The 26,882-nt window shown below is 49.5% G+C and overlaps 6 protein-coding genes across 13 annotated transcripts; 5 read left to right on the top strand and 1 right to left on the bottom strand.

Moving 5' to 3' along the window:
• The first annotated feature begins 2,834 nt into the window (after nt 1–2,834).
• On the top strand, nt 2,835–3,743 carry LOC6618807 (serine/threonine-protein phosphatase Pgam5, mitochondrial). Its single transcript, XM_002043020.2, has one exon. It carries the CDS (start codon nt 2,865–2,867, stop codon nt 3,705–3,707), a length of 843 nt encoding a protein of 280 aa, XP_002043056.2. The 5' UTR covers nt 2,835–2,864; the 3' UTR covers nt 3,708–3,743.
• A 1,301-nt stretch (nt 3,744–5,044) lies between these two features.
• Nucleotides 5,045–7,708, top strand: LOC6618806 (nose resistant to fluoxetine protein 6). Its single transcript, XM_002043019.2, has 9 exons — nt 5,045–5,354; nt 5,424–5,781; nt 5,839–5,912; nt 5,978–6,180; nt 6,236–6,348; nt 6,406–6,616; nt 6,676–6,857; nt 6,917–7,379; nt 7,430–7,708. Exons 1-9 carry the CDS (start codon nt 5,084–5,086, stop codon nt 7,673–7,675), a joined length of 2,121 nt encoding a protein of 706 aa, XP_002043055.1. The 5' UTR covers nt 5,045–5,083; the 3' UTR covers nt 7,676–7,708.
• Nucleotides 7,709–7,784: 76 nt separating this feature from the next.
• LOC6618805 (chymotrypsin-2) lies at nt 7,785–8,899 on the top strand. Its single transcript, XM_002043018.2, has 3 exons — nt 7,785–8,088; nt 8,151–8,427; nt 8,481–8,899. The coding sequence occupies exons 1-3, from the start codon at nt 7,826–7,828 to the stop codon at nt 8,832–8,834; spliced, it is 894 nt and encodes a 297-aa protein (XP_002043054.1). The 5' UTR covers nt 7,785–7,825; the 3' UTR covers nt 8,835–8,899.
• A 1,126-nt stretch (nt 8,900–10,025) lies between these two features.
• Nucleotides 10,026–22,927, top strand: LOC6618802. Of its 5 annotated transcripts, none has more exons than XM_032714701.1 (19): nt 10,026–10,458; nt 12,381–12,694; nt 14,586–14,641; nt 14,701–14,933; nt 15,004–15,191; nt 15,353–15,448; nt 16,271–16,482; nt 16,864–17,020; nt 17,518–18,043; nt 19,056–19,347; nt 19,458–19,711; nt 20,478–20,906; nt 20,984–21,205; nt 21,265–21,405; nt 21,470–21,649; nt 21,728–21,913; nt 22,062–22,145; nt 22,357–22,422; nt 22,644–22,927. In XM_032714701.1, exons 2-19 carry the CDS (start codon nt 12,409–12,411, stop codon nt 22,744–22,746), a joined length of 3,711 nt encoding a protein of 1,236 aa, XP_032570592.1. In that variant the 5' UTR covers nt 10,026–10,458; nt 12,381–12,408; the 3' UTR covers nt 22,747–22,927. The 5 variants fall into 5 exon arrangements, with proteins under 5 accessions (XP_032570592.1, XP_032570591.1, XP_032570593.1 ...); XM_032714700.1 differs by having other exon boundaries at nt 22,641–22,927; XM_032714702.1 differs by having other exon boundaries at nt 22,574–22,732.
• On the top strand, nt 13,261–14,444 carry LOC6618803 (UBX domain-containing protein 2B). Its single transcript, XM_002043016.2, has one exon. The coding sequence runs from the start codon at nt 13,348–13,350 to the stop codon at nt 14,407–14,409; it is 1,062 nt and encodes a 353-aa protein (XP_002043052.1). The 5' UTR covers nt 13,261–13,347; the 3' UTR covers nt 14,410–14,444.
• Nucleotides 22,928–23,015: 88 nt separating the features above from the next.
• On the bottom strand, nt 23,016–26,810 carry LOC6618800 (GPI mannosyltransferase 4). Of its 4 annotated transcripts, XR_004361283.1 has the most exons (4): nt 26,609–26,810; nt 26,150–26,346; nt 23,881–26,091; nt 23,785–23,824 (listed from the first exon to the last, which is right to left on the bottom strand). XR_004361283.1 is itself a non-coding variant. In XM_002043013.2 (3 exons), exons 1-3 carry the CDS (start codon nt 26,304–26,306, stop codon nt 23,097–23,099), a joined length of 2,457 nt encoding a protein of 818 aa, XP_002043049.1. In that variant the 5' UTR covers nt 26,307–26,357; the 3' UTR covers nt 23,016–23,096. The 4 variants fall into 4 exon arrangements, 2 of the variants coding, with proteins under 2 accessions (XP_002043049.1, XP_032570598.1); XM_002043013.2 differs by lacking the exons at nt 23,785–23,824; nt 26,609–26,810 and adding an exon at nt 23,016–23,508 and having other exon boundaries at nt 24,204–26,091; nt 26,150–26,357; XR_004361282.1 differs by lacking the exon at nt 26,609–26,810 and having other exon boundaries at nt 26,150–26,522.
• Between the last annotated feature and the right edge of the window lie 72 nt (nt 26,811–26,882).

The raw sequence follows: 26,882 nt of genomic DNA, 5'->3' as shown, positions 1-26,882 counted from the left end.
TTGTAATGTAGACGGGTTTGCTTTACTCTGAAATACAGTTACTGTCTTGCGTTTAATTAAATTCGCCCTCGATTGGGTTTAACCCAATCAGACGAATCGCCCGGATTACCCGCCCAGATTAAATATTTAAAAATAATTCCACTTGCTTTGTGCGGCCAGACTTGAGAACTGTGTAAATGAAATATTTATTTGCGCGCTGAAAAGTTTGCGAGCCCCAAGTGCTTATCCTTTCACCAAAGTCACAAGGTCGCACCGCAGTGGGTGGAGCAAGGCTTTCATTGGCAATTTGTATTTCTTTGCCGTTGCTTGTTGCCTTACGAGCATTTTTATTTGAACACAAACACTAACCCGACGAGCGGCAATGAAAGTTAAACAATGTTTGCGGCTGTGCTATCCGTTTCCGCAATAATTTCTCGGATCCGCCTGCTGGCGTTTTGTGTCCTTGACACAATTTCCACAGGAAAACTTTTGATTTTCCAAAAGATAATTTGCTAGCTGCGATGTGGGCGTGGCTGGGGGTCGCCGCCACTTAAAGTAATGCAAAAAAGAAAGCAAGGCGAAGGCAGCGCGGCAATCCAAATAAGGAAATCAAAATGGCAGGGCAACATAAAAGCCAAGCGAAAATTGAACATCCTGCAGCAGGATGCGCTGCGTCTTGGCGGTGGAAAGGCGGTGGCACAGCACCGGTACCAGAACCAAGCGGCTCCAGCCGAGACGAGCACCATAATTATGGGTGACCGCGATAAGGAGCAGCGCTGAATGCCAGGGAACTGTGCGAGTCCACTCCACGTTGCACGGGACAACTGCCGCCAAGGACTCGGTCCAAGGATTCCGGCCGGGGTGGGTGGCACTTTCCCCAGGGCTCGTGGATGGGGAAGGGTCTCCTCGATCCGGACGACTGGTCACCCTGTATGGTGATGAAGACGGAGATAGAGATGAAGACCGTGCCCCACTTTGTGCAATGAGAAATTTCCGCTCGCTCGTTCCTTTTGCCTTTTCGCTTGAAGGATGACATTTTTGCAAATTGCCATCATAATAATAATCAAATTCGTGTAAATTTGTTTGCAAATTCAAGAAGGAAATGGTGTCAGCTGGCCCAGTTCGTCCTCTTGTCCTATTTTTCGTCCCCTCCCCGTCGAAAAGCAGATACAGATGCTTCGGGATTATCAAGTTAATAGCTTTTCTCGTTCTCGTTCCAGCTTAATGCTGATGAAATTGAAAACATAAACTACACAGAGGGTCTGCAGTGATTATGGAGATGGCTTCTGCACATTTGAGGAATGTAAAGTCAAATTATTCCTGTGAACGGATGGCAATTAATTAAGGAGAATTGGTCAGTATAGTTGCTGAGGCAATACACTCCTATAAAGAAAAAGGTTTAATATATTTAAAAGTGCATACAACAATGTAAAATCCAATTGCATAGATAGTAAATAAAAAGCCAGACCAAATTAAAGATTCTAAGTACTTGCTTCTTTAAAGAATCAACTTAACCGCACTTACTTTTGCACTGCCAAGGCCTTTCACTCACCTACTTATTCATACACCTTGTGAGAGTAATCCCCTCGCTTCTAGGCCGGATATGTTTTATGGTTATTTGAAGTGGCTTATTCCGAGGTCCCCACAAAAGTAGTGAACGTATGGGTGTGTGGGTACAAGGCCAACTCACGCGAGTGTCGCTGCACCGGGAAAAATTTCCATAGAAGCCCTATTTTACATACTGCATTCCTTTTGACAAGGAGAAGAAAATCAAAAGTTCCTACAGGATTATCACACCCATAGTTTACCAAAGTTCATGTTACTGGTTAAGTTGTACAGGAAACATCATATATTTAACCACTTTGAAGTATATGTAAACATTCTTTCAGTGCCACTTTAATTTGAGGTGTCAGGGTGTAAACCACATGAAGCACCTCCTACAGAAGCTTCTTTTCAGGGCAGATAATCCGGCATTGGGCTGATCTGTCCGGAAAACTCGCTTAATTTCAATCCGTGCGGTCACCAATCGATGGGGTTGGACCCAAGCCGACGACTCAACTTCTCAACTTCAGAACGTCCCTCGATGGCGGAGGCACGTCAAAAGTTTCAGTCAACTTCATTAGGCCAAATCCGACGGCCAACAGACTGAGCCCGTCATGGTCAGCCACTTGTGGATATGCCGTTGGTGCCCACATTCCTGATGGCCATGACGCAGCCCAACGCTTTGCCCCGGCACTGCGAACTGGAATTAAATGAGGCAAGAACTTGGACAAAGTGGTTTAGCCAATGATAGGCAGTTTCCCTTTTCCGGCTGAGTGGCAGAAATTAAACGCCGAGCGCCAAGTCTTAAAGTGGAGCTCATTTGCAGAAGATTCTCTATTCGAATGGGTTTTCCAGGGCATCACCTTGCCAACTCACTTGGGCTCTGGCCGGCCGCTTGTGGAGGGCGCAAAGTTTGCCGCTCGAAAGTTGGTCTCGAGTATCCTGCCGAGGGTAAAACAACTTTGACACAAAAGTTGACCAAAACCTTTCAGGAGTCCACTTTCTTAACTCTTTCAAGCCCCTTCCTCGTGTCTTGAATGCTAATCAAGAACGGGGAACTCGAATCTGAATCTGAATAAACTTTTAAAAGTGCGACAAAACCCACTGAGGAGTCAAGTTGATTGCCATTGCAATGGAATTAAGCCAATAACTTATACTCTTTAAAAGGTTTTAATTGAGTGATGAACGGAACTTAACGTTCAGAATAATTTTAGGACACACTACACCTCTTGAACAATGGACCTCGCAACAGCTTTTAACTTCATTTTGAGTTTAGACCGTAGTAGCCCGATTTTGGAACGATTTGAATATATACTTTAATAGATCAGATTCCCACGTCTGCCATGAGATACTCCACCCTTTGGCGCTCGGTGGGCGCCATGAGCTGCGGATCCCTGGTCACCTACTTAGCCATTCGGCTGTTCGATGGCCTGGAACCGTCCATGTTATCAGGTGGAGCACAAGGCGGTAAGGGGCGGGCGATAGAACCTTTGGCCAGTGGCGCCTGGCGGCACCATTGGGACTTGGATAAGCCACAGCTGCAAAAGGTGGCAAATGGCGAGGAGTCCTCCGCACTGCGACACATTATCCTGGTGCGACATGGCGAGTACACGAGGACCCCGAACGGCAGCCACCTCACGGAACTCGGTCGTCGGCAGGCGGAGCGGACGGGGCAAAGGTTGCGCGAAATGGGCTTGTCCTGGGACCACGTGGTGGCCTCCACAATGCCGCGTGCCGAGGAGACGGCCATGATCATCGTGAAGCAGCTGAACCTCGATCCCCTGAAGATGAAGCGTTGTACTTTGCTGCCGGAGGGCACTCCGTATCCAGGAGATCCCCCCTCCAAGAGGAGTGCCCGCAGCCTGGATCTGGCCTATCAGAGGGATGGCCCGCGGATCGAGGCCGCCTTCAGGCGCTACTTTTTCAGGGCCAGTCCGGAGCAGGAGCACGACTCGTACCTGCTCATCGTGGGCCACTCGAATGTGATCCGTTACCTGATCCTGCGGGCCCTGCAGCTTCCTCCGGCCGCCTGGACGCGCCTCAACCTGAACCACGGCTCCATCACCTGGCTGACTGTGTGGCCGTCGGGCTATGTGACCTTGCGCTGCTTGGGGGACTCCGGCTTCATGCCGGTGACCGAGATCACCCACCGAAGGCCGTCGCCGGCGAAATCCGGCAATAACTAGCTTATGATTAAAGCCAAACTCCGGGATGCGTCTTGGGCACGGACTCGAGGGACTAGCTCATTTTGCAGTACGAGTGGGAACGTGACTTCATGCACATTTTGTCGCAACTGTGTGAAAACCACTTTAACTTTGCCCAAAATCACTTGGCCAACACACTGCCAACTGCATCTGCATCTGCTTCCGCATGCCAGCACAGTCACATTCGCACACATCCACGTCCACGTCCAGTGGCCACAATGCTGGCGGCTGCCACGCCCAAAGCGGTCATCCCGCCCACTTTTTGGCCACCCGGTAGTTGGCACATTTGCGCTACTCTTTTGGGATTGTCTCTGCTCATTAGTGCGGCTTTAATTTTGGTTATTGCGCCTGTCCCATGTTGTTCGGTTCGGTTTTGGTTTCTGGTCTCGGTTTTCCGCCTCTGGTTTTGGCCATCGTCGACGATGTTGCCTTTGCGTTGCCGTTCGCCGCCGGCGTTTCATTAAATTTGCATCGCTCCGCAATTTGAATTTAATTTGTTGGGAGCTGAATATTGCATTATACCCATCTGCCCGGCCTTCTCAGCTGCCACTCACATCGAGTGTCAGCTGCTAAATATTTGCCTCGCCACAAATTCTGGAGCACATGGAAAAAAGGCAAGTGTTTATTTTACGGTCCTGTTATTGCTGTTGCGGTTGGCTGCCCCAAAATGGCCCTTGACGTCCGGCGAATGTGCATTATAGTATGCGTAGGACAGAATGGTATAGTGTCCAGCTATAGCTCTAAGGATAATAGAGTCGCTCAAGGATAAAAGAGCCTAGAATAGGGAATTTCGGTTGTGAGCTCTACCAACTTAGGCTACCAAATCAGCAGGAGCGTTGCATACTTTCGGGCATTAATGAATGGCGTCTGGTCAGTGGCCAAATAATTGTGTATACCTGGTTAATGCACATCTTAGATGCAATGTTAATTTTAAATATTATTAGCTGACTAATCTCTATCTGATAGTCGTGGCGTTCTATAAGGCTTATAATTGAGAGCACTTTCTAATATCAGTAACATCAAAATTTGATTTGTGATAACTCAGTGCTCATGTTTATTATAACACGTTAATCGATTAATTCCCATAATCGTCACCTTATAGCATATCTAATTCATTTGAATACGATTGCCAAGGAATACTTCGGAACCATATAATTATCACATAAATCAGGCATTTATTTGATTACTTTGAACTGTCGAGGCAGTTCACTATCGGTCTTTTTCGGCGGAATCCGATACACAGGTCTCATATGACAAGGCCTCATTTTACTATCGCCGGAGTGGCTAATTCGCTTATAGAACCCACCCTATATATAAGGGGTCTAGCTATTCGTCAGTTGGCTATTACAGTTTAAGAAATGCTTAAGTTAGTCGTATGTATTTTCCTTGGTGGGATCGTGCTCATCAGCGCAGCGCAGCCACAGGAAGGAGATGTCCTGCCGGGATATCACAATCTTAAGAAGCTCAGGCCGCTGGGAACTGAATTTGCCGAGTACTTCCATAATGTTAGCCTGAGTGACCTGGAAGTCCGGGACCCAAGGCTGCCAAGTCAGCAGGATCTACTGTGCCTCAGGCACATGACTCAGCTCACATTGGGCCTCGCATCTGGTGAATTTTGGGCGCTAAAAAGTGAGTGAGAAATAAAGTATTGTGAAACGGACAATATGTAACCGAATCCGACTAACCTTCTTCTGTCAGTGATTGACTCGTGGGGTCTTATTCCGTCTGGCATCCTCACTGGCAACCAAAACGACCTGGGAAACTTCGACGAGTGCCTCAGTATCACAAAGGACTCTATCCGTGGAAAGTACTGCTTTCTAGAGACCACTGTCAGTAAAATACTCGGCGTCAATGGAGCGGCAGCTGAGTTCTGGAAACTAAGAGTTGCAACGTGCTTTCCCGCCTCCTGTTCCGCCAGTCACATGAACAAGTTCCTAAGTCAGATGACTCAGACGGTCTTCAACGTGAGTATCCCCAGCACAGTTATGAGTATCAGCGATAGCACCTGCCAGACGAGTGAACGCGAACCCTGGGATGGATTAACCATTTTCACAATGTAAGGGCCTCTATATCTATACTAATGAAGGTTGCCAATTAAAATGTCTGATTACAGAGTGCTCTTATCGATAATGGGCTCCATCGTGGCTCTCTGCACCGTATGCGACTACTTCAGTTGCCACACTCAAAGTACGTTACTTAGTTTCTAAACAAATATATCAGTAATTCGTCACTCACTGACCGCTATCTTTCAGATCAACTTCCAGCGATGGTCAAGGTATTCTCGGCCAGGGCCAATTCCCGGGCCCTGTTCCGCATCGTTGAGACCAAGCCCAGCTCGAACGTGATCGACTGCCTTCATGGGATTCGGTGCATGTCCCTCGTGTGGGTGGTCTTCTGTCACGAACAAGGATATTTCCTGTCATCGGCATATCTTAACTTCTTCGATATCCTTCGGGTAGGTTAATATTTCAGATAGCATATATCATATATATCATATATATCTTTTTTAGTGGGTAGAATACCCATCAACTAGCATTTATCTGCACGGCTTCTTCTCCGTGGATTCATTTTTCGTGATCGGCGGCCTTCTGGTGGCGTTGATTAGTCTGCGCATGATGGACAAGTAAGATGAATAGTTTTCTTCGATGAGGTGATTCTGACTTTTTGAATCTCTGGACAGATCCAAGGGAAAATTGAATGTGCCTTTGATGTACCTGCACCGCCTGATCCGCATACTTCCCAATGTGGCCGTGGCCATGCTCATCTACACAAAACTCATGGGTCTGATGGCCGACGGTCCGCTCTTCAAGGGCGGATACAGTGGTAAAGCGGTCTGTGGAAAATCTTGGTATCGAACTCTGCTGTTCGTAAACAACTATTTCCTTGAAAGGGTAAGTTGAAGTAGTTGCAGGCAGTTTCAAGACCTAACACTCATTGGATATTGCTTCAGTGCCTTCCCCATACCTGGTATCTCTGCGTGGACGTGCAGCTATTCCTCATCTCTCCAATCCTCCTGATCAGCCTTCACAAATGGGGCAAGAAGGCAGCTGCTGTTATAGTCGTGGCCATCGGCCTGTTGGCCGCCTTACTCTTTGGATCGATGATGATACACCACTACTCACTCGTATTGAAGTATGACTGTCTGCCATTTGCGATTTGAATTGCTCTATTTATCACTTATTGATCCGCAGGATCACCAACGAAGAGTCGCAAAGGCTGTACACCTCAACGCACTACCATTGCACTCCCTGGCTCATTGGATTCATGTTCGGCTACTTCCTGTACCTTAACCAGGGCAAGAAGTTCCGCCTGAACTGGTTAGCTGTGTGGTCTGGGTGGATACTTTGCCTGGCCATGATTTTCACCTCGATATTCGCCATCTATCCGGCGGCAAAGTGGACCACCCCCGCTCCGTCCAGCCTGGAAGAGGCTTCTTACTACACTTTCACCCGGTTGGGCTGGTCATTGGCTATTTGCTGGGTGATCTTCGCCTGCATGCAAGGATACGGGGGTCTGGCCAACAGCTTCCTGTCCTCTCCGCTGTGGCAACCTCTCTCGAGGCTATCGTACTCCGTCTACATCTGGCACGTTTTTATGCAGGAGCTGAACGCCCGAAGAACTAGGACCAACACGTACTATTCGGACTACAACATAGTATGTTTTTCGCTTACGAAGACTACATCTAATCAAATATATTTCCGTAGATGCTCAAATTCTGGTCAGATATTGGATTCACCTTCTTGCTTTCCTATCTGCTCTACCTGATCATCGAAGCACCTTTCAATGGACTTGATATTTTCATCCGGCCTCAAAGGAAGGTAACTCCTAACATGAAAACCCAGACGAACTCAGAACCTACGCAGGAGATTCAGAATATTGAAGATGGATCAAACATCACAGAAGAGCTCAAGGATTCCGACACTGTACCGACTAATTCAGTGTCCAAATAAATATTTACCATAGAAGCTAGCATAGAAGTATTTTAGAAAACTAGATTTATTCTCGAAATTTTGCCGGGGAAACCAATCTGACCTATATACATATATATACATTTCCCTTAACTTCAATAGTTTTGTTTTAATGTTAAAAATCGAAAAACTATGCAAATTCTGGCGGTGTTTTTAGGACTTATCTTGAGTACATCGCTATCCAAGGCTGATCTTAGCGTGATCGGCGACATAAGCGACGAAACCTTTGAGATGCTGATATCCGGCGGCTACAAGCCGAAGAGCAACCGGCTGTCCCGCCATGTGGTCTCCATCCGCACCAAGAACTACGTGAGGCACCGGGGCGACAATCACTTCTGCAGCGGCGTCCTGGTGAGCAGTCGTGCGGTCCTGACCGCCGCCCACTGCCTGACGGAGTAAGTTGCAGGATTGTCTTCCGATGATCCCCGGTGTCGAGTAACCATGCAATCCTTCACAGCCGGTACAAAGCCTCGATGAATCCGCGGGGCATACGCGTGGTTTTCGGGCACATAACTCGACTGGCGGTCTACGACGACTCAGACTTCCGAAGCGTGGATCGCCTGGTGGTCCATCCGGAGTACGAGCGCTACAAGAAGAACGATCTGGCCATCCTCCGGCTCTCCGAGCGCATCCAGAGCTCCAACCACGATGTCCTCCCGCTGCTCATGCGCAAGACGGCCAACGTGACCTATGGCGATACTTGTATCACACTCGGATGGGGGCAGATATATCAGGTGAGCCAACCCATGTCCGTGCCAGTGCCATGGAGTAATGCCACTCTTCCCAGCACGGCCCTTATTCGAATGAACTAGTCTACCTGGACGTGATTTTGAGGCCGCCCTCGCTCTGCGAGAAGCACTACGACACCTTCACCGCGGACCACAATGTGTGCACGGAACCCGTGGGGGATAGCATGAACTGCGCCGGGGACATGGGCGGACCACTGTTGTGCAAGGGGGCTCTGTTCGGGCTCATTGGCGGACACATGGGATGCGCGGGCGGCAAGGCCATGAAGTTCCTCAGCTTTCTGTACTACAAGGACTGGATTCTTGTCACCATCCAATCAATGTCCGACTGCGGGGTCAGAGTATCCTTAAGTCGTGTTTTTCTTACTCCCTTGCTACTGATTCGCGTAATTTGATATACAAAATAAAGCGAATAAAATTGTAGAAGAATGTGCGGCATCACATTGACTTCAGAGATCAAAGAAAATTAAATGTATTGCTGCATGGTCATAGATACACCTCAATAAAAGGCTTCTGACTCACCTTTGATGGTAATATACATTTGGCGGTCGCACCAAAAGGAACCGCAGTTGCCTTTCTGCTCGAGTCATTTGTGACCAAATGTGACATTGATACACCGAACAAAGGACGACAAATGCACACAAAGAACCCGAGGGACCGGAATTTGCCGTGGTGATATCGCTGCTACCAGACTAGATGCACCTTTGCGGATGTTTCCGGTTAGGAACCGAGCTGGGGCCATCGTGCCAGACTTTAAGTTTGAAAGCCTCTCCGGACTGGCGTGCGAATCTGACGCAAAATGCATAAATCATAGGCAAATTGAATTTTAGCCATGAAAGGCACTTCTGCCGCGGATGCGCCCAGGCAATGTCGTTGTCGTTTTCGTTTTCGTTGGCGTTGTCGTTGTCACGGGTGCCTCCCGCTGCGAGCACTGACAATATGTTGGGGAAAATGGTTGAGAAGTGACGACCCTCCTCGAATTCCCGTCATCGTGGTGCTTAACTTTAGTCCGCTCCGCTTTCGGCTTTCAGCGATGGCAAAACTTTGTCTGGCTTGGCGTTGATGCAAGTTTAAAGCAAAGTCTACTTAATGCAAAGCTCAAGGCGCCTGCCGCCAACACAAACAAAACTGTGAAATTGGTCGTTAGTTCTTATGAGATATATTTGGCATTTCCACGGAAACTAAAGAGCTCTTAGCCAGGCTGTGCAGCATAACCTGGCATCTAGAGCGGACTTAAATCTCACAGCATCTTTCCAGGCCACCAAATATTCTATAAAACTGTTCACTTGATATCTGCAAATATGCATAAGCTATCAGAATAAGGCAAGCTAATGCCGAGGAATGACTTTGTTACACCCGGTACAATAGGTGATTCCACCTCTGGCTGTAGTTTTCCCGCCGCAGCAGCACGTGCTTTTCCCCCGGGCGAAGAAAATGGGCAACCAACTGTCTATATTCACCATGCGCCTCTTTTCCATTTTCACTCGCTGCTCGGTTAATGCAAATGCTAGAACAGGTAAAAATTTCTAAGTTTTCTTTGGCGATTATTGGGGCCTAAAACCTTTTCACCGTTCAGTCGTCGGACGGCGTTGGTCGAGCTGTGTGGTTGAATTGCGGAGGAAGCCGAGTCAGGACATTCCCTATTCATACTAATTATGTGAAAATGAATAATTAATTGGGTGATAATTGTCGGCTTGATTGCATGCAATGCAAACACCGAAAAATAGTCGCAAAATCGCAAACGGTCAATATTCCAATGCGCTCAATTACGAACCGATTTCAGCTCAATTTCGAGTTTCGGTAACGAAACGTTCAAACAAACGAATCGAATCGAATCGAATCGAATCAACATATCAAACTAATTGCAATCGAATTTAAATAACGTTCAATTGAAAGCATGGTTCGCAAAGTCAAACCCATAATCACGCCATATTTGCCCGTGTAAAGTGTTCAGCGCGGAGGGAAAGAGAGAAAGGGCTCCGATTCAAGATCAATCAATTAATTGGGATCCCGAACGAGGTGCGTAAGTTCGTTTGCCGTGCAATTCGTTAATTAATCGGATGCAGTGCATTAGCACAAACTGGAGCGTTAAGTCTGACTCATTATGTTTAATCCGAACGAACTGCTGACTTCGTTGGTGTGGGTTTAAAGGTTGGGAAAGTTATACAAGAGGTAACACACAAAAATCCATTCTGGTAGGTATTCAGGTATTTCAAAAATAATTTGGGCGCCAGTAAGTATGCAACACTCAGTTACTTACTGCATCTTTGAAAGTGGCGCCTATAAGAATGCACTCAACTTTGGATTTCGATGAAATTTGCTTTGTACTAGCCAAGTACCACTTCACCCTTGAGTTGAACAACCATTAACGAACTTCTTTTAGTATCCACCGTACCGATAGTAACGCGAATAACTGCACTCTAAGCCGTTCTGAAAGCCATTTACTCGGCGTGACCCAATGCATTGAACTCTGCCACCTCGCTCCGTAATACTCCGCCTGTTATCATTGAACGGCTTTCACTAATATCTTTCTAACAAGCAGAGAAATGGCTACAATAATAGGGAGATAATAGCCGACAACAAGTCCACACAGTGCGTATCGAGTTGCCTTCGAAGAGCTTGGCCAGCACAGTCGAGCGCCTTGACTCGTGTCCACTTGGCTAACATTATCGCACATGCGGTCACATACAAATGGAGATGGCACATACGCACATACACACGTATGCGAAAGAGCTGGGGACGCAGTGCATCGGCGTATCGAGTTTTAATGACCCACTTTCCAGCTCAAGACTGTTAGGTTCGGCCAGCCATCTGTATTGGTTTGGTCTAATTCGGAAAGTCCCCTGGCAGAGCAATTAGTATGGCCATTGGCCAGCATGAATGGGCGATAAAGGCGGCAAACGGCGAACGTGGTATTGTCAAGGAAAACAAATGAGTTGTGTTTGCAACGGCCACTTGAGGGGCTTCTGCCCGGGTGTCCGTACTTCTCCGGGCCCGAAAGAGATGTCTGCCCCCAGAACCGAAAAATAGAAAAGAGAAAGCACCGAAAGAGTGATTTTGCAGTCTGTGAAAGTCATTACCCATTGATATGTGCACTGCAGGAGGTGAAAGAGAGACCCTTTGGCTAGCTAGTTTGCTCGATTTTCAGCTCGATTGTGTGTTGACAGCATTGGAAAGGGCAAAGACAGCACAAGATTGCAACAAAGCGAAAGCTGAAATGAAAATTAATAGAATTAAGAGGTGAAGAATTCAATTCACGGCGACATTCACGGACGCCACTTAAATGGAACAGAACCTTGGCGGGAATTCAGTTCCCGCCCACGCTGCGTATGCTTAATAAAGCAAACCCAAGCTGTTTTGAAACGTCAATATCAATGAAATATATAAATATTTATATTTATTTATATTTTATTGGGCTTTTATTCCTTAGTATGTGACATATAGCTGGCCAAACACATTTTACTATCCTGATAGTAAAGCATTGCAGAATGTGTAGCATACGCTGCGTATACGTAACTTGATGAAGATTACTTACAGACCGCTCCTAGTTTCCCAACAATGGGGTCAGGTCACTTTGTATTTAATAATACAAAATTTAGATCCTACAGAAACAATTTGTGTGGGAAATATGTGAGAATTCCCCACGAAGCTGCAATATTCATTAATTTGGCGAATGTCACATAATCTTCGTGAGTTACTAGGGGCCCGGCTAGTTACTTGGGTGTTTTTGAAACCCGAGCGTAGGAACATACATATGAATGCATAATTGGAACATAAAATTCCGGAAATATTTTACAACATTCTCTGGGGCACCATGTGAGTGTTTGGTTTTTGTTTGGCCCGATACGGCTGAGCTCCACTCTGCCCCTCCGCCTCTCCGCCCACCCGCGCTCTTCCCGACTATTCATGGCCATGCCTGTTCCGCATTAATTCATTCGCAGGGCGGAGAACCAAGCCATCCGGCCGAAGATGGACCAGCGCAATCTAACACTGCCAACGCCAGCCGCAACAACAATTATGTCCTCGTCATCCGCAGCGATGTCGGCGGGCTTCGCATCCCTTGGAGGACCCACCACGTCCGCCCTGGCCGGATCCACAATAGCATTAGCCACAACAACTACGGCGCCGCCAACAACGACGCCAGCCACATTTTTTACCTACAGCATACCAGGCATGGACATTGCGCCAGGACCATTTATATTCACCTACGTTAGTGAATTTTTATCGCTTATCACGCCCGAGGAATTGCCGCTGGGTAAGTCCCTCCATCCTTGTGCCGTGGCCCTGCATCCTTGTGCCCGTGTAGGATCGAAGGATATCGGGGAAAGGGTTTCCAGGTGTGTGGGCTAGTATTCAGGACGTCGGCTTGCCAACAATGAAGGCATTAGAGATGTAAATTCAGGAGAGCCTTTGATAGGTGGGCAAGTTATTCAGCCCAGATGGAAGACCTCATATAAATTGTGCACAGGGAAAAACATGTGTCCGCATAAATTATGTCGATTTGGTTTCGTATCTCGGATTTTCTTTAAATGTTTTATTAGTGGTGTCCTGATGATAGCTGTTACATTCGCCCAAAACTGCTTTAATCTTTTATTTAAGCAAAGGACCGCTTTCTGTTAGTTCTCTAATGATACTGATTTCTCTAAGTGCTCGGAGGCTTTATATTACGTTTAAAACAATCAGGACCTAAATAGTTCCACTGGCACTAATCCCTAAGTAGTCTCAGCCTCGTCCCTGACCCTTTAGCCATTAAAAATGCATGTTGGGCGAGAGGTTGTGGCTGGCACAAGGACTTTCGGAACGAGCCAAAGCCCCAGTCGGCCTAGCTACAGTGATCCCCCTTCGGACGATATGTGTTTCTAAATTCAACCCGACGAAACAGCCCCAGGGTTGTTCGTCCCTGCCCAGATGACCGATGAGCAGAAGCTGAGCACCTTCATGAAGCGGCATGGGGTGCGTGAGGAGGTGGCCCGTCAGTACCTGAGCTCCAACAACTGGTCCCTGGAGGTAGCCAGCAGCACCTACGAATCGGAGGCGGTTTCCAAAAAGCAAGAGCCCGAGAAGTCCTCCGAACACTCGCAGGCGAATGAGAGCAATCGGGATCTCCATTCCCTGCTGAGTGAGATATCCCGGCGGAAGGAGGGCGACCAGGAAGGCTACCAGGCATGTGCATCGAACAGCTCCTCCGATCACGACAGTCCGGCGGGCAAGCGGGTGAACATCAACAGCTCCACGCCGGCTATAACCAACAACGACAGCGACCGCAGTCTGCGGGTTTGGGGTCATGGCAATCGGTTGGGAAGCGCCCATCCCATCAATCCCCCTCCTAGATCCGCGACCGAGGATTCGGATACGGAACCGGCCGACGACGAGCACACCATAGTCGTCCTTCACCTCTGGTCTGAGGGATTCTCCCTGGACGACGGCTCGTTGAGGTTATACGCACTGCCCGAAAACGAGCGATTTCTCCGCGCTATTTTGAGGGGGGATTTCCCCGAGGAAATGCTCCGGGTGCCCAGAGTGCAGCTGAGCGTGCAGGATCACACTAACGAATCCTATCGTCACTTGTCCCGGAAACAGTTCATGGGACCTGGCCGACCGCTGAACAGCCCCTCACCCCAGATACTCGTCGTGGGCCCAATGCCCGTTGAAGCCCAAGGCCTTCAGCTCAACGAACGGGCCGAAACGACCACCGTGCAGTTGAGGATGGCGGATGGGAGTCGTGTGGCAGGACGCTTTAATCTCACCCACAACGTAGGGGATCTCTACCAGTATGCCCGACTCGCCAGACCTGAGTTCTCGGACCGGAGCTTCGTCCTGATGACCGCCTTTCCGCGACAGGAACTCGTCGAATCGGACACCCGTACTTTGGTGCAGGCGAATCTCTGCAACGTGGTGGTCATCCAACATTTGAACGAGGAGCAGGTGGAGCCGTTGTCCAGCGATGCTTCAGAACCCCTCGTGCAATAAAAGGCAGCAATGATATATACATGTTTAAAAATTTATTTTTACTATGTTTTATATGAGACAATGAGCCAAGTTGGGCTAGTTTTATGCATGATGTAGATACTCCTACACTAAAGATAAATCCTCAGGCAGATAATGATATTAGGGTATTACCATAAATAATGTTTATGACATTGCAGATTCCATACGCGATGTTCTACACAAAAATACCAGCCTGATGGACTTCGCCTCCAATGTGAGTAGTTGTACAGCGGAGTCTTGGTCATATTGTAAGAGTTCTGTTCCCCATTTTAGGCCATTAAAATCGAGTCCGGCTTCATTGCCCTGATGAGCGTGTTCGCCATCCTGGCCCTGGTTCCCCTGATTGCCACGTGTGCCTGGTGCTGCGGTCGTCGCTCCACCCAGGAGGAGGTGGACCACATACGGAATGCACCCTGTCACATCCGGGACGAATCGCTGGAGGAGAGCTTGCGGTGTCGCAAGAGCGCCGGACTGGTCACCCTGTGGGTCGTCTTCATCCTGCTGACGTGCGTTCAAACTTAGAGCTTAACTTTTGAGGGCAATGGAGAGTAAATGCCGGGGAAACCCATTTTGCAGGCTGAGCGACTTCAGCATATTTTACGCCAACAGTCGCTTGTCCGCCGGAATCGAGATGACGCCCGAGATGGTCAAGTCAGCCGTGCACGACGTGGAGGTCTTCCTGAAGGACACGCATCTACAAATCAAGCAAAAACTTGATAATGGCTTTCACGTTTCCGTGGAGCGGGTCGTCAAAGACCTGGAAGGTCAGTAGTCATTCAGACAGTCGGTCGGCAAAGTTAGCCAACTTGAGTTCGAACTTCCGCCCAGTTTATAGCCTTCGATCCATGCATTATGCTGCAACTTTTCCCGCAGTGCGATGTAGATGTAGATGTCTGAATTTATTGTGTGCATCTCTCTCCCGCAGACGTGGATGTTCTCCTTGGCGAGCCGATTCAAGCGGAAATATCCGCACACACTGGCCTTGAGCTGGCGTATGATTCACTGACGACACTTAGCCTGGGTGAGTACGGATGGTTAAGTGCTCCCAAGCGATGCCCTGCAAAGCGATGGCCATGCGATTGTCTGCTCACGGACTTGACCCAAATTCCGCCGTTGGTCATGCACCATCAGTAGGCCTACGCACCAGCATCCACCACCATATTGGCCAAACATGACAATAAAGCAGCCACAATAAATTACGGCCCCAAAAGGGTGCGACCTTTGTTGATCAAATAATCCGCTATTCCCCTCTGAATTTATTGTGGTTTCTATATTTGAAGTGCATTCTGCAAACTAAAGCTAAAAAGCGGACGCTCTCTTGAGCGGATAACTTTGGATTTCACTTAATAACAAACTTAATCGCCTCCAAAAGCTAAAAATACTATTAATTTATAAAAATCATCACACTTAAAAATATTGCCCTATATCGCACGTCTTCCAACATGGCGGTTGCAGTAGCCTCCACTCAAGAACAAACAATCTGAAAAATCAGAAATCAGAATCCACTGGAGCCCCAAACCGCAGGCCATCGGTAAATAAGTTGGATGCGGTTTCTCGGCGAAAACCATTGTTTGCGCCCAATTTCATTAGGGGAATGCAAACGGAGGCAGCCTGTTCCGGCGAAAGTCTTCCTACACAATTGCCAAGATGACAACTCCATTATGTTCGCCATCGAACACAATGTGTAATTTGGAATGGCTCCTGCTACTGCTTGACTCACCAGGCCCAACCCCACACCCAATCCGTAGCCCAAGTCCCAACCCATCCGCCCACGGATCCCCAAATAAAACACGCTACAATAACGCTGCAAATAATAATATTTTCGTGCATTTGTCGCTGTCAGCGAACGCGGAGCTCATCTACCGCGTGCTCATGCTGCAGGAGACGGTGGGCAGGGCCCTGAAGCTCTCCCAGGAGGCGGCCGCCAGGATGGAGGAGCTGCAGATCCAGCTGTCCGTGCTGCAGCGCCAGTGCACGTACCGCGACCGCCCGCTCTGCGACACGTTGCGTATACGCAGCTTCGAGGAGAACGGCGTCGTCGACGCCCTGAAAACTGTGAGTCCTTGTCAGTCTGCGCCGCTCTATTGTGCTCCTCCTTGGGCACCCGAGGATACTCTTGCAGAAAGTGGGAAAATATGCAATATTCATGGAGATCACGTGTTAATAAAAGTGATTGAAAGCTGTTCAAAAGATTGCTTCAATATGTGTTGCTTGTTTAAAAGAGCTTCATTAGTATCCCGAGTGCTCTGCAAGGGTATTCCGCAGACTGCGTTTCCCCAAAGCCAGTCTTCGTTTCTAGTTGAACGTATAAATAATTTGTACTCCGACTTCCTCTCCTCCTACCCGTTTTCCTTGGACCTCACTGTTTTTCTAATTCCAACCGCCATATCTCATTTCCTGGACAACGGCACGACGACATCGCCGACAATTTGTCAGCTGCAAGAGGACCAGAGCATCTTCCGTATGCGCTACTTGGGCGAAATTGAATTCGGTGCCACTGTCAAAAATCTGACATCGGAAGTTGGCGTGTCACGTTCCATTTTCAGCAATTTCCCGCAACAAGTTAAACATGACACGGCTTATGAGCGGAACTGTGAGTAGAGCAATCAAAATAAAAGGGGGCAGCCCACAGACCCACCTCCCCACCTCCCCACATCCCCCAGATATTTAAGTTTAATCGCCCGCCCTACATCTAAATCCATATTGTGCCCTGGCCCAAACTCAATTATGCCAACTGGCTAAGTGTGCAATTCAATCAATGGCACAGGTGTCAGGCTTCCCATCCACATCCCCCTACCGGCCACCCCATGAATCCGGCAATGCAATTTCCTAAACATTCAGCTGAGTGCACAGGAAGAAGTGGGAATATTAAATTGATAAGATTCACGAATTAAGATAGAATCATATATGTAATTCCATATGCCTACAAATACTCGTATTGAAATAATTGTAGTGAGAGAAGCGCAAGTGCACCTCGGGTTTCTTTCCGTGTAGCCACATAAGTTGCTCAAGTCTAGCCCCCAATATTAATTAGTGTCATCGGGTTCTGGTCTGTGGATGCTAATTGAATTGGCTCTTACTTACCTGCAGATACATTGGAACAGTTGGCCAGCATTCGCCACCGGACGACTGCCAATGCCCAGCAGCTGACCTCTACGGTAAATGGACTGCTCCGGCGGCTGGAGGACACATGGTCATCCCTGGAGCCCGCCTACAACGAGCTGAAGGAGTGGGCGGACGCCTACTGGAGTGTGGGCTGGATTGCCGGCACGGTGATAGTCTGGGTAATGCTCTTCATGCTGATGTCCTACTGCTGCTTCCTCTGCGAGTCGAATGCCAAGTCCGGCGTGGTCTTCTTCATCGCCGTGATGCTCATCTGCTTGGCCAGCATTTGTCTCACCATTTTCGGGGTGTTTTCCCTGGCCGTGGGCGGCAATGCCGAGGTCTTTGTCTGCCGATCTCTCTACGACGACGACTACAACATGCTGGGTAAGCTGCTGGACAAGCCGGGTTACGCATACGCCCGGGAGCCCCAGACCGGCATCATCGGGGAGCTACTGCGTCCTGTCGGCGTCAATCGGTCGGTGGTCAACTTGGGTCTGGGCCAGGCCCTCAGGTGAGTCCACGTCCACTAACCGCACGTGTGTATCCAGATTCCCAGGTAGTCAAAGTTGAAGCCCAACATTCCAGCGTCGAAGTAACGAATTTGGTTATCCAATTACTTTGATACTGTACGTGCCTGTACTTTTGATTGCCCCCAAAGACCGATTATCCCTGCTCTCCGTGGGAAAAATGAACATACGCCAGTTTTTATGGTTGCTTCCAATCGCAGTTAAGTGGGAAATTAGACAGGCATAGTACGTACAATGATCTTAATGTTTCGTTTTTCTTGGATTTATTAAATGGCAAACCATGCCGAAAGGCCTCCTTTTTGTTTACCAGATTAAGCACTATAGTTTTCTATAATTTCTACGTTCCATTATTGCCTTTCCGAAACGCTTGGCTGCACTTTCCGAAATCCTCCCGTGAGCCAATCCAGTTCCTGCCAAAATGGTTGCTCCTAATCGATTCCACTGTGATTACAAATTTCTGTGATTATTGTTGTCTCTCCCAAACTTTCTGAACTGAAACTTGGGCAGCCGCAACGCACTTTCTCTCTAAGTTGCTCGGCTTCAAAGTCCCATCCTCCATTCCGTTCGGAACTCAAGGGTCCGGCCCAGAACAGGCCAGGGAACAGAGCAGTCGGCCTGCGCCACAAAGTTTTGAAAGCCCAGTGAAATTTGGTAGCCACATGGCACTCAATTTTGCAGGGAACACACCAATGCCAATTCAACCAGCCGCACGCACCATCCACTCGGCCGCCACCCACTAACCACTGACCACCGAGCACCCACTGCCACCCAGTGCCACCCACTTGTAACCGCAAATTTTAAGCACGATTCCAATTATCCGAGCAGCTACAAAATGCACATGCAGGCGGCGGAGATGTGGAGATGCGGCGGAGATAGACTAGGGGCATAAACTGCCGACTTTGCAGGGACGCACTACCCACCCTCGCCCCACCCCGTAGATATTGTGGGTATATGGGGCTAAGGCCAATCTTTTGACGCTTCTTTGACACAACACAGGGGCTGCGAGCAAAATCAAGCATCGTACAATGTCTTTCAATTGGATGCGTTCGTGAACACCAGCAAAATCTCCGACCTGAGGCAGTTCCCCAAGGTGTCCACCGCCATCGATGCCATCTCCGTGTCCGGCCGCACGCTCCTCTCGCTCACGCAATCCGTGCAGAACATTTTGGAGAACATGCTGCAGACGTCCTCGTTCAATTTGACCACGTACCGCAGTAGCGTGGGTGCGCCCACGCCCGAAAAGGATTTGGCCACGTTCATTGATCAGATGCAGCGGGTGGCCTTGCAGGTGAGTGCAGCACCCCCTGATTAGTTTCAATTAAAATGAGCTGGGAGTGCGCGGGCTACGTGAACTGCATAACATCGCAATCCACTCACTCATCCGCTTTGTGTCGTTAGATTCAGGACGTGGCCACCTCCTCGCGCATGACCACTCTGGGCAGCCGCTCCAAGCGGCTGCAGGCCTCGATTCTCCAGCCGCTGGAGAACCTGCAGAACGAGATTCTCTACCACCTGACGGCGCTGGAGCTGCAGCGCGATCCGTGGGCCAAGCAGGTCAACCAGACCCTGAACCACCTCAAGAGCATCCAGAGCTACCTGGAGAACAAGGCCGGCGAGATATGCCACAACATGACGCGGGATTACACGGATCGGTGAGATATAGTGCACTTGCATTTCAGTAGCATTACACATTGTCTAAGTACCGACCCAGAATTATTGTTCTTAATTGCGGCAAAGTCACAGCAATTTAGTCCCGATGGTGGAAATCCCCCCCGAAAGTCTGCCATTTAGCCACTCTTCCCTTCCGAGTGCCTGGGGCACTTGGTGCTGAATTCTCGGTCTGTCTGCATGTTTGAGTTGTATTATTGTGTTGCTCTTTCGCAACCAGCGGAGGAGCAAACAACTCCAACAATTGCAGTTGTGCACTCGGGAGCAGAGCACATAGTTTCCGGCTTTATCAGATAATTGAAAGTCCTAATCGTTTGATTAAGTTTGCCAAGTGTCATGATTGCATTTTTAGTGTTTTTCCAAGTGTCCACTTGCGTCTGCCACACGGACGCACTACCACTCCTATGAAGCGCACTAGGTGAAAGGGGCAGGAATGCTAAGCATTCTGCCCAAATATCCGTTGTCCTTTCAAGCCAACTGTGCTGTCTGTGCAGTTGGGACTGAGTTTGAAATTGTTGCAGCCACTTATGAAGTACAGAGCTCCTCAGGCGATATGCCAAATAAACAAAACAATGGTCTTTAGAGTGTCCTATTTGTTATCATTGGCCATTCAAAAGCAAAATATGGTTGCACAGATTTTAAGTACATAAACACATTAAATATATTCAATTCAAATTTTAGTTGCAGGCTGACTGCTTTTGTATGTATTTGTATGTGTATTGAGTATTCTCAAATATTTAACCCCACCAGCTTGAAGGCCTACTTGACCACCAGTAAGGCAACCATGGAGTCCCAGCTGGGCGACACCACGACCAAGTGCCGACCCTTCTACGACACCTTCGACGCCAGCCGCACCTTCCTCTGCCGCAACATGGTGGACTTCATCAACGGCCTCACCTTCTTCATCTTCCTTACACTGCTCCTCTGGGCTATCGGCACTCCGGTGGGCCTCAACCTGATCACGGTCCAAACGCGGCTGAATGTGATGCAGGCGGCTCAGGCGCGCAGCAAGGGCAGGCACAGGAGGACCGACCGGAGTCCGGAGCATGAGCAGAGGAGCGGAAGTCGCGGCCGGAAGAAGCAACGGACGAGCAGTACGGCGACCAGCGGGCGGAGCGGAAAGAGGGACCAGAGCCGGGAGAGGAGCACCAGCAGCACGGCGAGACCGAAACCACCTTTGTAAGTGCCGCCGCCACACGTCTTGTCCTCTTGCTCCTCATCTTTGACCTACTGACTGGTACTCCATAACATTACAGAAGACGGACTGCCACTGAAGAAACACTTGATCTGGCAGACGAAGACTCAACCCCGTCGAGACAGCAGCAGCAGCAGCAGCAACCGCCGCCACAGCGACGCCAGGAATCGGACAGGGAGCGGGTGCGGGAGCGGGATCAGCGAAGTCGGGAGCGGGAATTGAGCAGGGGCCGCGACGCGTCCGCCATGAACACGCCGGTGCGCAGCCGCAGTCGCCAGCAACTGTGAGTAGCAATCGTCGGATGAGCCACCGCATCTCATTTCATCACGTTGCATATGTCAGGCGCCATGACCCCGAGGACGACAATTGGGGCTCGTCCAGCGGACCCAGTAGGGCCAACTCCCGAGAGCGAGATCGCGAGAGCAGTCAGACTAGAAAGATACTCAATATTTGGCAGTCGCGAAATAAGGTCAAGACGCCCCTGTAAGTCGAGGTCCCTGAGCCACCTTAGATACCCTTCTGACTTTTCTCCCCCATTCACCTGAAGTCGCCGTCAAGGCACTGAGGAGTTCGACTTTGAGGATGCCCACGAGGACAGGGGCTGGCAAGCCCAGTCCCAAAACCAGGTTCAGAGCCAAAGCCACGCTCATAACCAGTCCAGTGTCAGTCCCGAACAAAGGCCCGATCCGCGCAGCCATCGCTCCAATCTCCGTACTAAGCCCAAGTTGTAAGTGACCCCCGGTGACCCCAATTCCTCCTCGAGGTCCGCCCCCCACTCACTCTCTGCCCCCTCTGTGCATGCCAGACGTAGTACCAATGCGGATAGAGCTAGCAGTGAAGCGGTCCGGCGACCCATAACTCCCGTGCTCAGCGTAAATCCGGACATTCCGGCCGCCATTCCGATGCCCCGGACGCCGATGCGTCTCAAGAGCAAGGTGTCGTTGACCGCCCGAGCTGTGCAGGACATTGTCAACAAGCGGAATCAGCGCCTGTGAGTGCCTCAGTCCCGGAACCCAGAATAACACCCCACCCAGTTAGAGCTCACTGCACCACCCACTCAACCACCAGCCTCACCCAACCCATTAGCTCAGCTATTCCTCTCTGAAATAAAGCACTTACCAACCTTGTATCACCTGCAGCCAACGCACCGGCACCGATGAATTTGACTTGGACGACAGCGATGCATACGGTGCTGGAGGCCATTTGGATGCGGACGTGGCGGCGTAAGTCTGTGGGACTGGGGATATATAAGTGTTGCAGAAATCTCGATATCCTAGAAGAGATACATTCAGAGTTTCACCAATCTTTGAATGAAATGTATTCGCAACATGACCAAAGTGATTTCTATAACAAATGGTCTGAGATTTCTGTGGCACCTCGAACAATGGGGCAATGATAACTCCCCCACTAAAAACAACTATCACCATCTTTCAGCGCGCGACGCACGCCGCCCAGGGGCGCACCTCCGCCCCCTCCTCCGCCGGCGGCCGGCTTAAACAGGTTCTACCAACGTTATTAACCGTATTCTGTTGCCAATGAGTTTGTTTTTTGATTTGACTTTTGGTTTTTTGATTAATTTGATCGAATCTTGAGCACATGCCAGGGACAGAGTACCAACCAAATCACACACAAATTCTTATTGTGTTCACAGCGACAAAGTCTATATATTCTGAACTTGCTTTTTCTCCCCGCAACTCCACCGATCCGACAACATTCAGTAGTGATCGCACGGTGCGCTGGAACGAGGACGAAACGGAGGACTTTGACTTCGAGGAGGTCGACGCGCCGAAGAGTCCCATGTATCTGAGCCACAATCTCCATTGAGCCCATCCGAGATCGCGTGTCCCACATCTCGAATATGCGATTTGTTTTGTATTTCGCTTGTAGCACTCCCTAGATCTTAAGTGAACTGTATCTATAGTGGCGTTTCAATATGTTTAAGGCATTTAACAGGCGTTAATAAAGAAACTATCTGTAGCCAATTTAAGTGAGGCCAACGAGTCAATTGGCCCGTCGTCCGTCGTTCCAAAAGAAGGTTACTCCTGAAAGTTCTCCACCCTGCAGCTGGGTTCTTAGACCTGACTAGTTTTAAATTTTTAGTTTTAGGATTTCGCTTAGATTGGCGTTTTATTTAGTTCATCGGATCGTTTGGATGGCTCAGTGATGGTGCGCGTTTACTTCTTCTTCAGGAAGGGGCTGACGATGGCCGGAGCCGAATAGGTGGTCACGGGAGCAGCGTATGCGGCCGGAGCACTGTACACCGAGGCGGTGTAAGCGGGAGCGGCAGCAGCGTATGTGGAGTAGGCAGGGGCGGCGGCGGCGTAGGTCGAGTAGGCAGGAGCGGCGGCGGCGTAGGTGGAGTAGGCTGGAGCGGCGGCGGCGTAGGTGGCCACTGGAGCGCTGTAAGCCACGGGAGCAGCGTAGGAGGCGGCATATGCTGGAGCAGCGGCATAAGTGGTCACCGGAGAGGCGATGAAGCCAGCCTGGGCGGCGGCGATGCAGAGGGCCAAGCAGATGAGGAACTGGACGAAGAGCAAGGAGTATCCTTTAGTGGGTGAAGATCCCGAATGGGCAAGTGACACATACCTTCATGTTGATTTTGTTGATTGGTTTGGTTGGTTCGTCGGTGACTGATGCTGTTGGCCAAAATGGTCCAGCATTTTATAGGCCAATTGTCGCCTCATTGCCAAAACGGGTTTACGGCTTAGGCGGCCCAAACACAAAATCTAAATCAGAACACAATTGCGCCCGCAACGAGATTTCTGCCGGGTAACGTTCAATGAACGCGGATGCCGCGCCCCACGCCTCAGATGTTTGTTGGGAATTAAGTGCCAACGGCGTGTCAAATGGATTACTCTTTTCCAGCGTTCGACAACTGAAATGGACAGAATTGCGATTCTGGCTACTGATTGTTAGATGGAACATGTTAAGTGGTTTCCTGGCGAAGATCAAACTCACCTTTTGGATAGGATTTAAGTTTGAGCTGCTCTATTTATCTGTGTCACTCCGTATTATTGTCCTTATATGCTAGTTTGTATGGAATGAATCTTAAGAATATTTGGTAATGACTAGCCATATTTAAAATGTTTGCTGTGCACATATTAAGAATGCTTACAGAAGTCAAGCTTATCAAGAGTATTTTGTATCGCGGAAGTTGTAAGTTAAGTTACAATAAATAGTTCATCTTAGGCTAGAACTTTGGTATAAGGCACTTGGACTGGCCAAGAAGTGAAGACTACGCCGCGGTTTCCTTCATTGAGGCCTTCTTTAGTACTACGGACCGCGGCTTGTTGCGCGTCACATCGATCTCGTAGAGCGCCAGTCCTAGTTGATGGACGAAGGAGCTGAATTGCTTGTTCAGGTAGGCAAAGCTAAACGCTGGTAGCTGCTCCGCGGCACAAGTACCCCGCAGATCATCGTGCGCCCAATGAGGAGCATCCACATCGCACGGATGCCTGCCCTGAAGGCGAGGGAACGCCTCCGTGGAGAGGTGTGGATAGAACACCTTTAGCAGTTCGAAGTTAAGGTAGCTGGAGGCATTCGAGTGCACCAGAGCCTCGTGAAGATCTGCACTTAGTGACGCCGGAATGGCCAAATACAGTTTGTAGCGCCGCCGACTTGGGCCCGACTGCTTCACCTCGCAGCTCCCACTGATGAGTTTTACCTTCTGCAGCAGGGAATCCAAGGGTAGGCCTCCGTACTCGTACATATAAAAGTCTCTTGGGCGATGATATCGCTGGTGGGTCTGGCGATTAAAGTGTAGTACCCTCGAGCTAGGAATGTTGATCAGGTGCAGAGGCAGACTGTATATGTGTGATGTTATAAGATGAACGTGCGTTGCTGCCGGCTTAGTGGCAATCACATGCGAAATGTCCGCCGCCAAGGGATAAACGCCCGCCTGGTGGATGAAGCCAAAGAACAGGGTCAGCGCCACATTGCTTACGTACCAGATCTTCAGCAGGTAGGGACCAGAAGCTTTGCTCGAAAGCAGTTTGTCGTAGAACAAGCGCAGGAGTGGGTGGTCCTTTTGAAAGGGATACTTGGCACTAAATCCTGTGATAAGTTTGGGCGCATGTAGCAGAATAAGGGGGAATGTGACTGGCAGCAGGAAGCGCGGCTCCTGGTGGTTGATCAGGGAAAGGAAGAAGAGGGGCACAAATATGGCCCCCGACATCAATGACACGATGCTCTGGAAGCGCGGCAGCACCTGATATTCCGCCCGGAAGAATCTGAGCAGCAGCTGTGCGAAGGCTCCCAGCGAAGCCAAGGCAAGGACGTTAAACAGCATTGGCATGTTGACCATCAGGTGGACATAGCATGGGTGGACTCCATGGCTGGCAGTCTGTGCCGAATCCAGGTTGGCTTTAATGAAGTTCCAGGGCGTGAAGACGAAGTTGTCGATGCTCAAGTGCATCATGTGCAGTTCTCCGAGGGTCAAGTGCTGGTAGTACAGCGAGTCGCAGAATATAAAAAGTACTAGGGCAGGCAGGGCGCACAAGCAGAAGAGAGCAATGCGCAGATTAAAGTCCCTGAAGGTGATGCTTCTGGTGCCCATGCCTCGCAGCAGCCAAAAGAAGACCATGGGTGCTCCAAAGAGCAGGAATGTAGGTCTATTGAACACGCCAGCTACGCAAATGGTTGACATGGCCATAAGATGCTGAAGATTGTGCGCCGGCAGGGAGTTCTTCAGCTTCCAAATGCGCACTCTTTCGCTAATGGACTCTGCCTTGTCGTACTTCTCTTCGAGAAACTCCTTTTTGTACACCACCGTGTTCGTGCGCAACATACATTCCGATACCAAGCAGAGCAGCCAGGAGCACATGGCCATTTCCAAGCTGTTGGAGAAGGTGCGGGTGCCGAAGACGAGAAGAATCCAGGAGCTACCCATGGCCAAGAGGCGTATCTCGAATCGGAGTCCGTACAACCGGCAAATGCGGAAACAGCAGTAGTCGTTGCTAAAGGAGATCAGAGTGTAAATCAGCCGGGGGAACACCACGTACGCGTAGGTGCCCAGCAGCTCCAGTTGCCACCAGGCCTTCATGCACTCGGCAACAAACTCGTAGAAGCTCCAGGGAATCCGGAGCAGAGCGAAGGGCAGAACGATTGATCTCACCGGCAGGGAGTTGTTGAACTCCCAGGTGCGCGTGTGCTCCAACCGGAAGTGATCACCTGTGAAGTGGAGCATTAGTTACGTTTGCCGAAGCACACTGCAACCGCCAATCCTCACCAGTCATCACCTCCACGCTCTGGAAGAACTCATCCGGATGCACGTAGCCCAGTTGGGGCACAAATACGAGCAGCAGGCGCACCGCCGCAAAGCAAAAGTAAGTGCTCAGGTGGCGTTCGCCGGGCGAGCCGTTCTGCCACAGCTTTGTCAAGCGCATTTCCTTAGTAATTTAAGTGCTTAATTGTGTTTCCTAAGATCTAAAAAATCAACAACAAACTATTTGTTTTGCCAACGCATTTGTGCGAATGGCAACCTAGGGTGACCCACTCAATTCCATGAAAAAATACTGAAGAGGGAAAAATACTGAATTCGAAAGTGCAGTACAGTCAAACTTGTATGAAGCCAACACCAAAGTGCGCGCGCATTTCAAATTTGATTTCAAAGTGATACTTGGAAGTAAGCATTTACGCGGACTAGATTCATTTAGAACCCTATATATTCATTGAATTCGGTAATTACCACATGATGCGATAGCCCAGCGCCGCGAATCCATTCAAAAATCGCGCCCACCGTTTGCTGCAGTGACTGTGGAGCCAATGACGTAGTTTGCGGCTTGGCTAGGAAATTCGATGTCGGGTTTCAGTTATGTAAGCCCGGCTTGCGGCAAAATAGTTCAGCAACGCACACCCAGCGATGATCCGCCGCCGTTGGAGGTCGGGTCCAATCCAATGGTGTACACTGCCCAGGGTGCTCCAGTGCGCAGGTATCGCTCCGCGTCACAGACACTCTGTCT

The sequence above is a fragment of the Drosophila sechellia genome, chromosome 2R (genome assembly GCF_004382195.2).
Source record: "Drosophila sechellia strain sech25 chromosome 2R, ASM438219v1, whole genome shotgun sequence".
NCBI lineage: Eukaryota > Metazoa > Arthropoda > Insecta > Diptera > Drosophilidae > Drosophila > Drosophila sechellia.
Note: the sequence above shows the minus strand (reverse complement) of the source record. Positions and strands in the feature narration are given on the sequence as shown.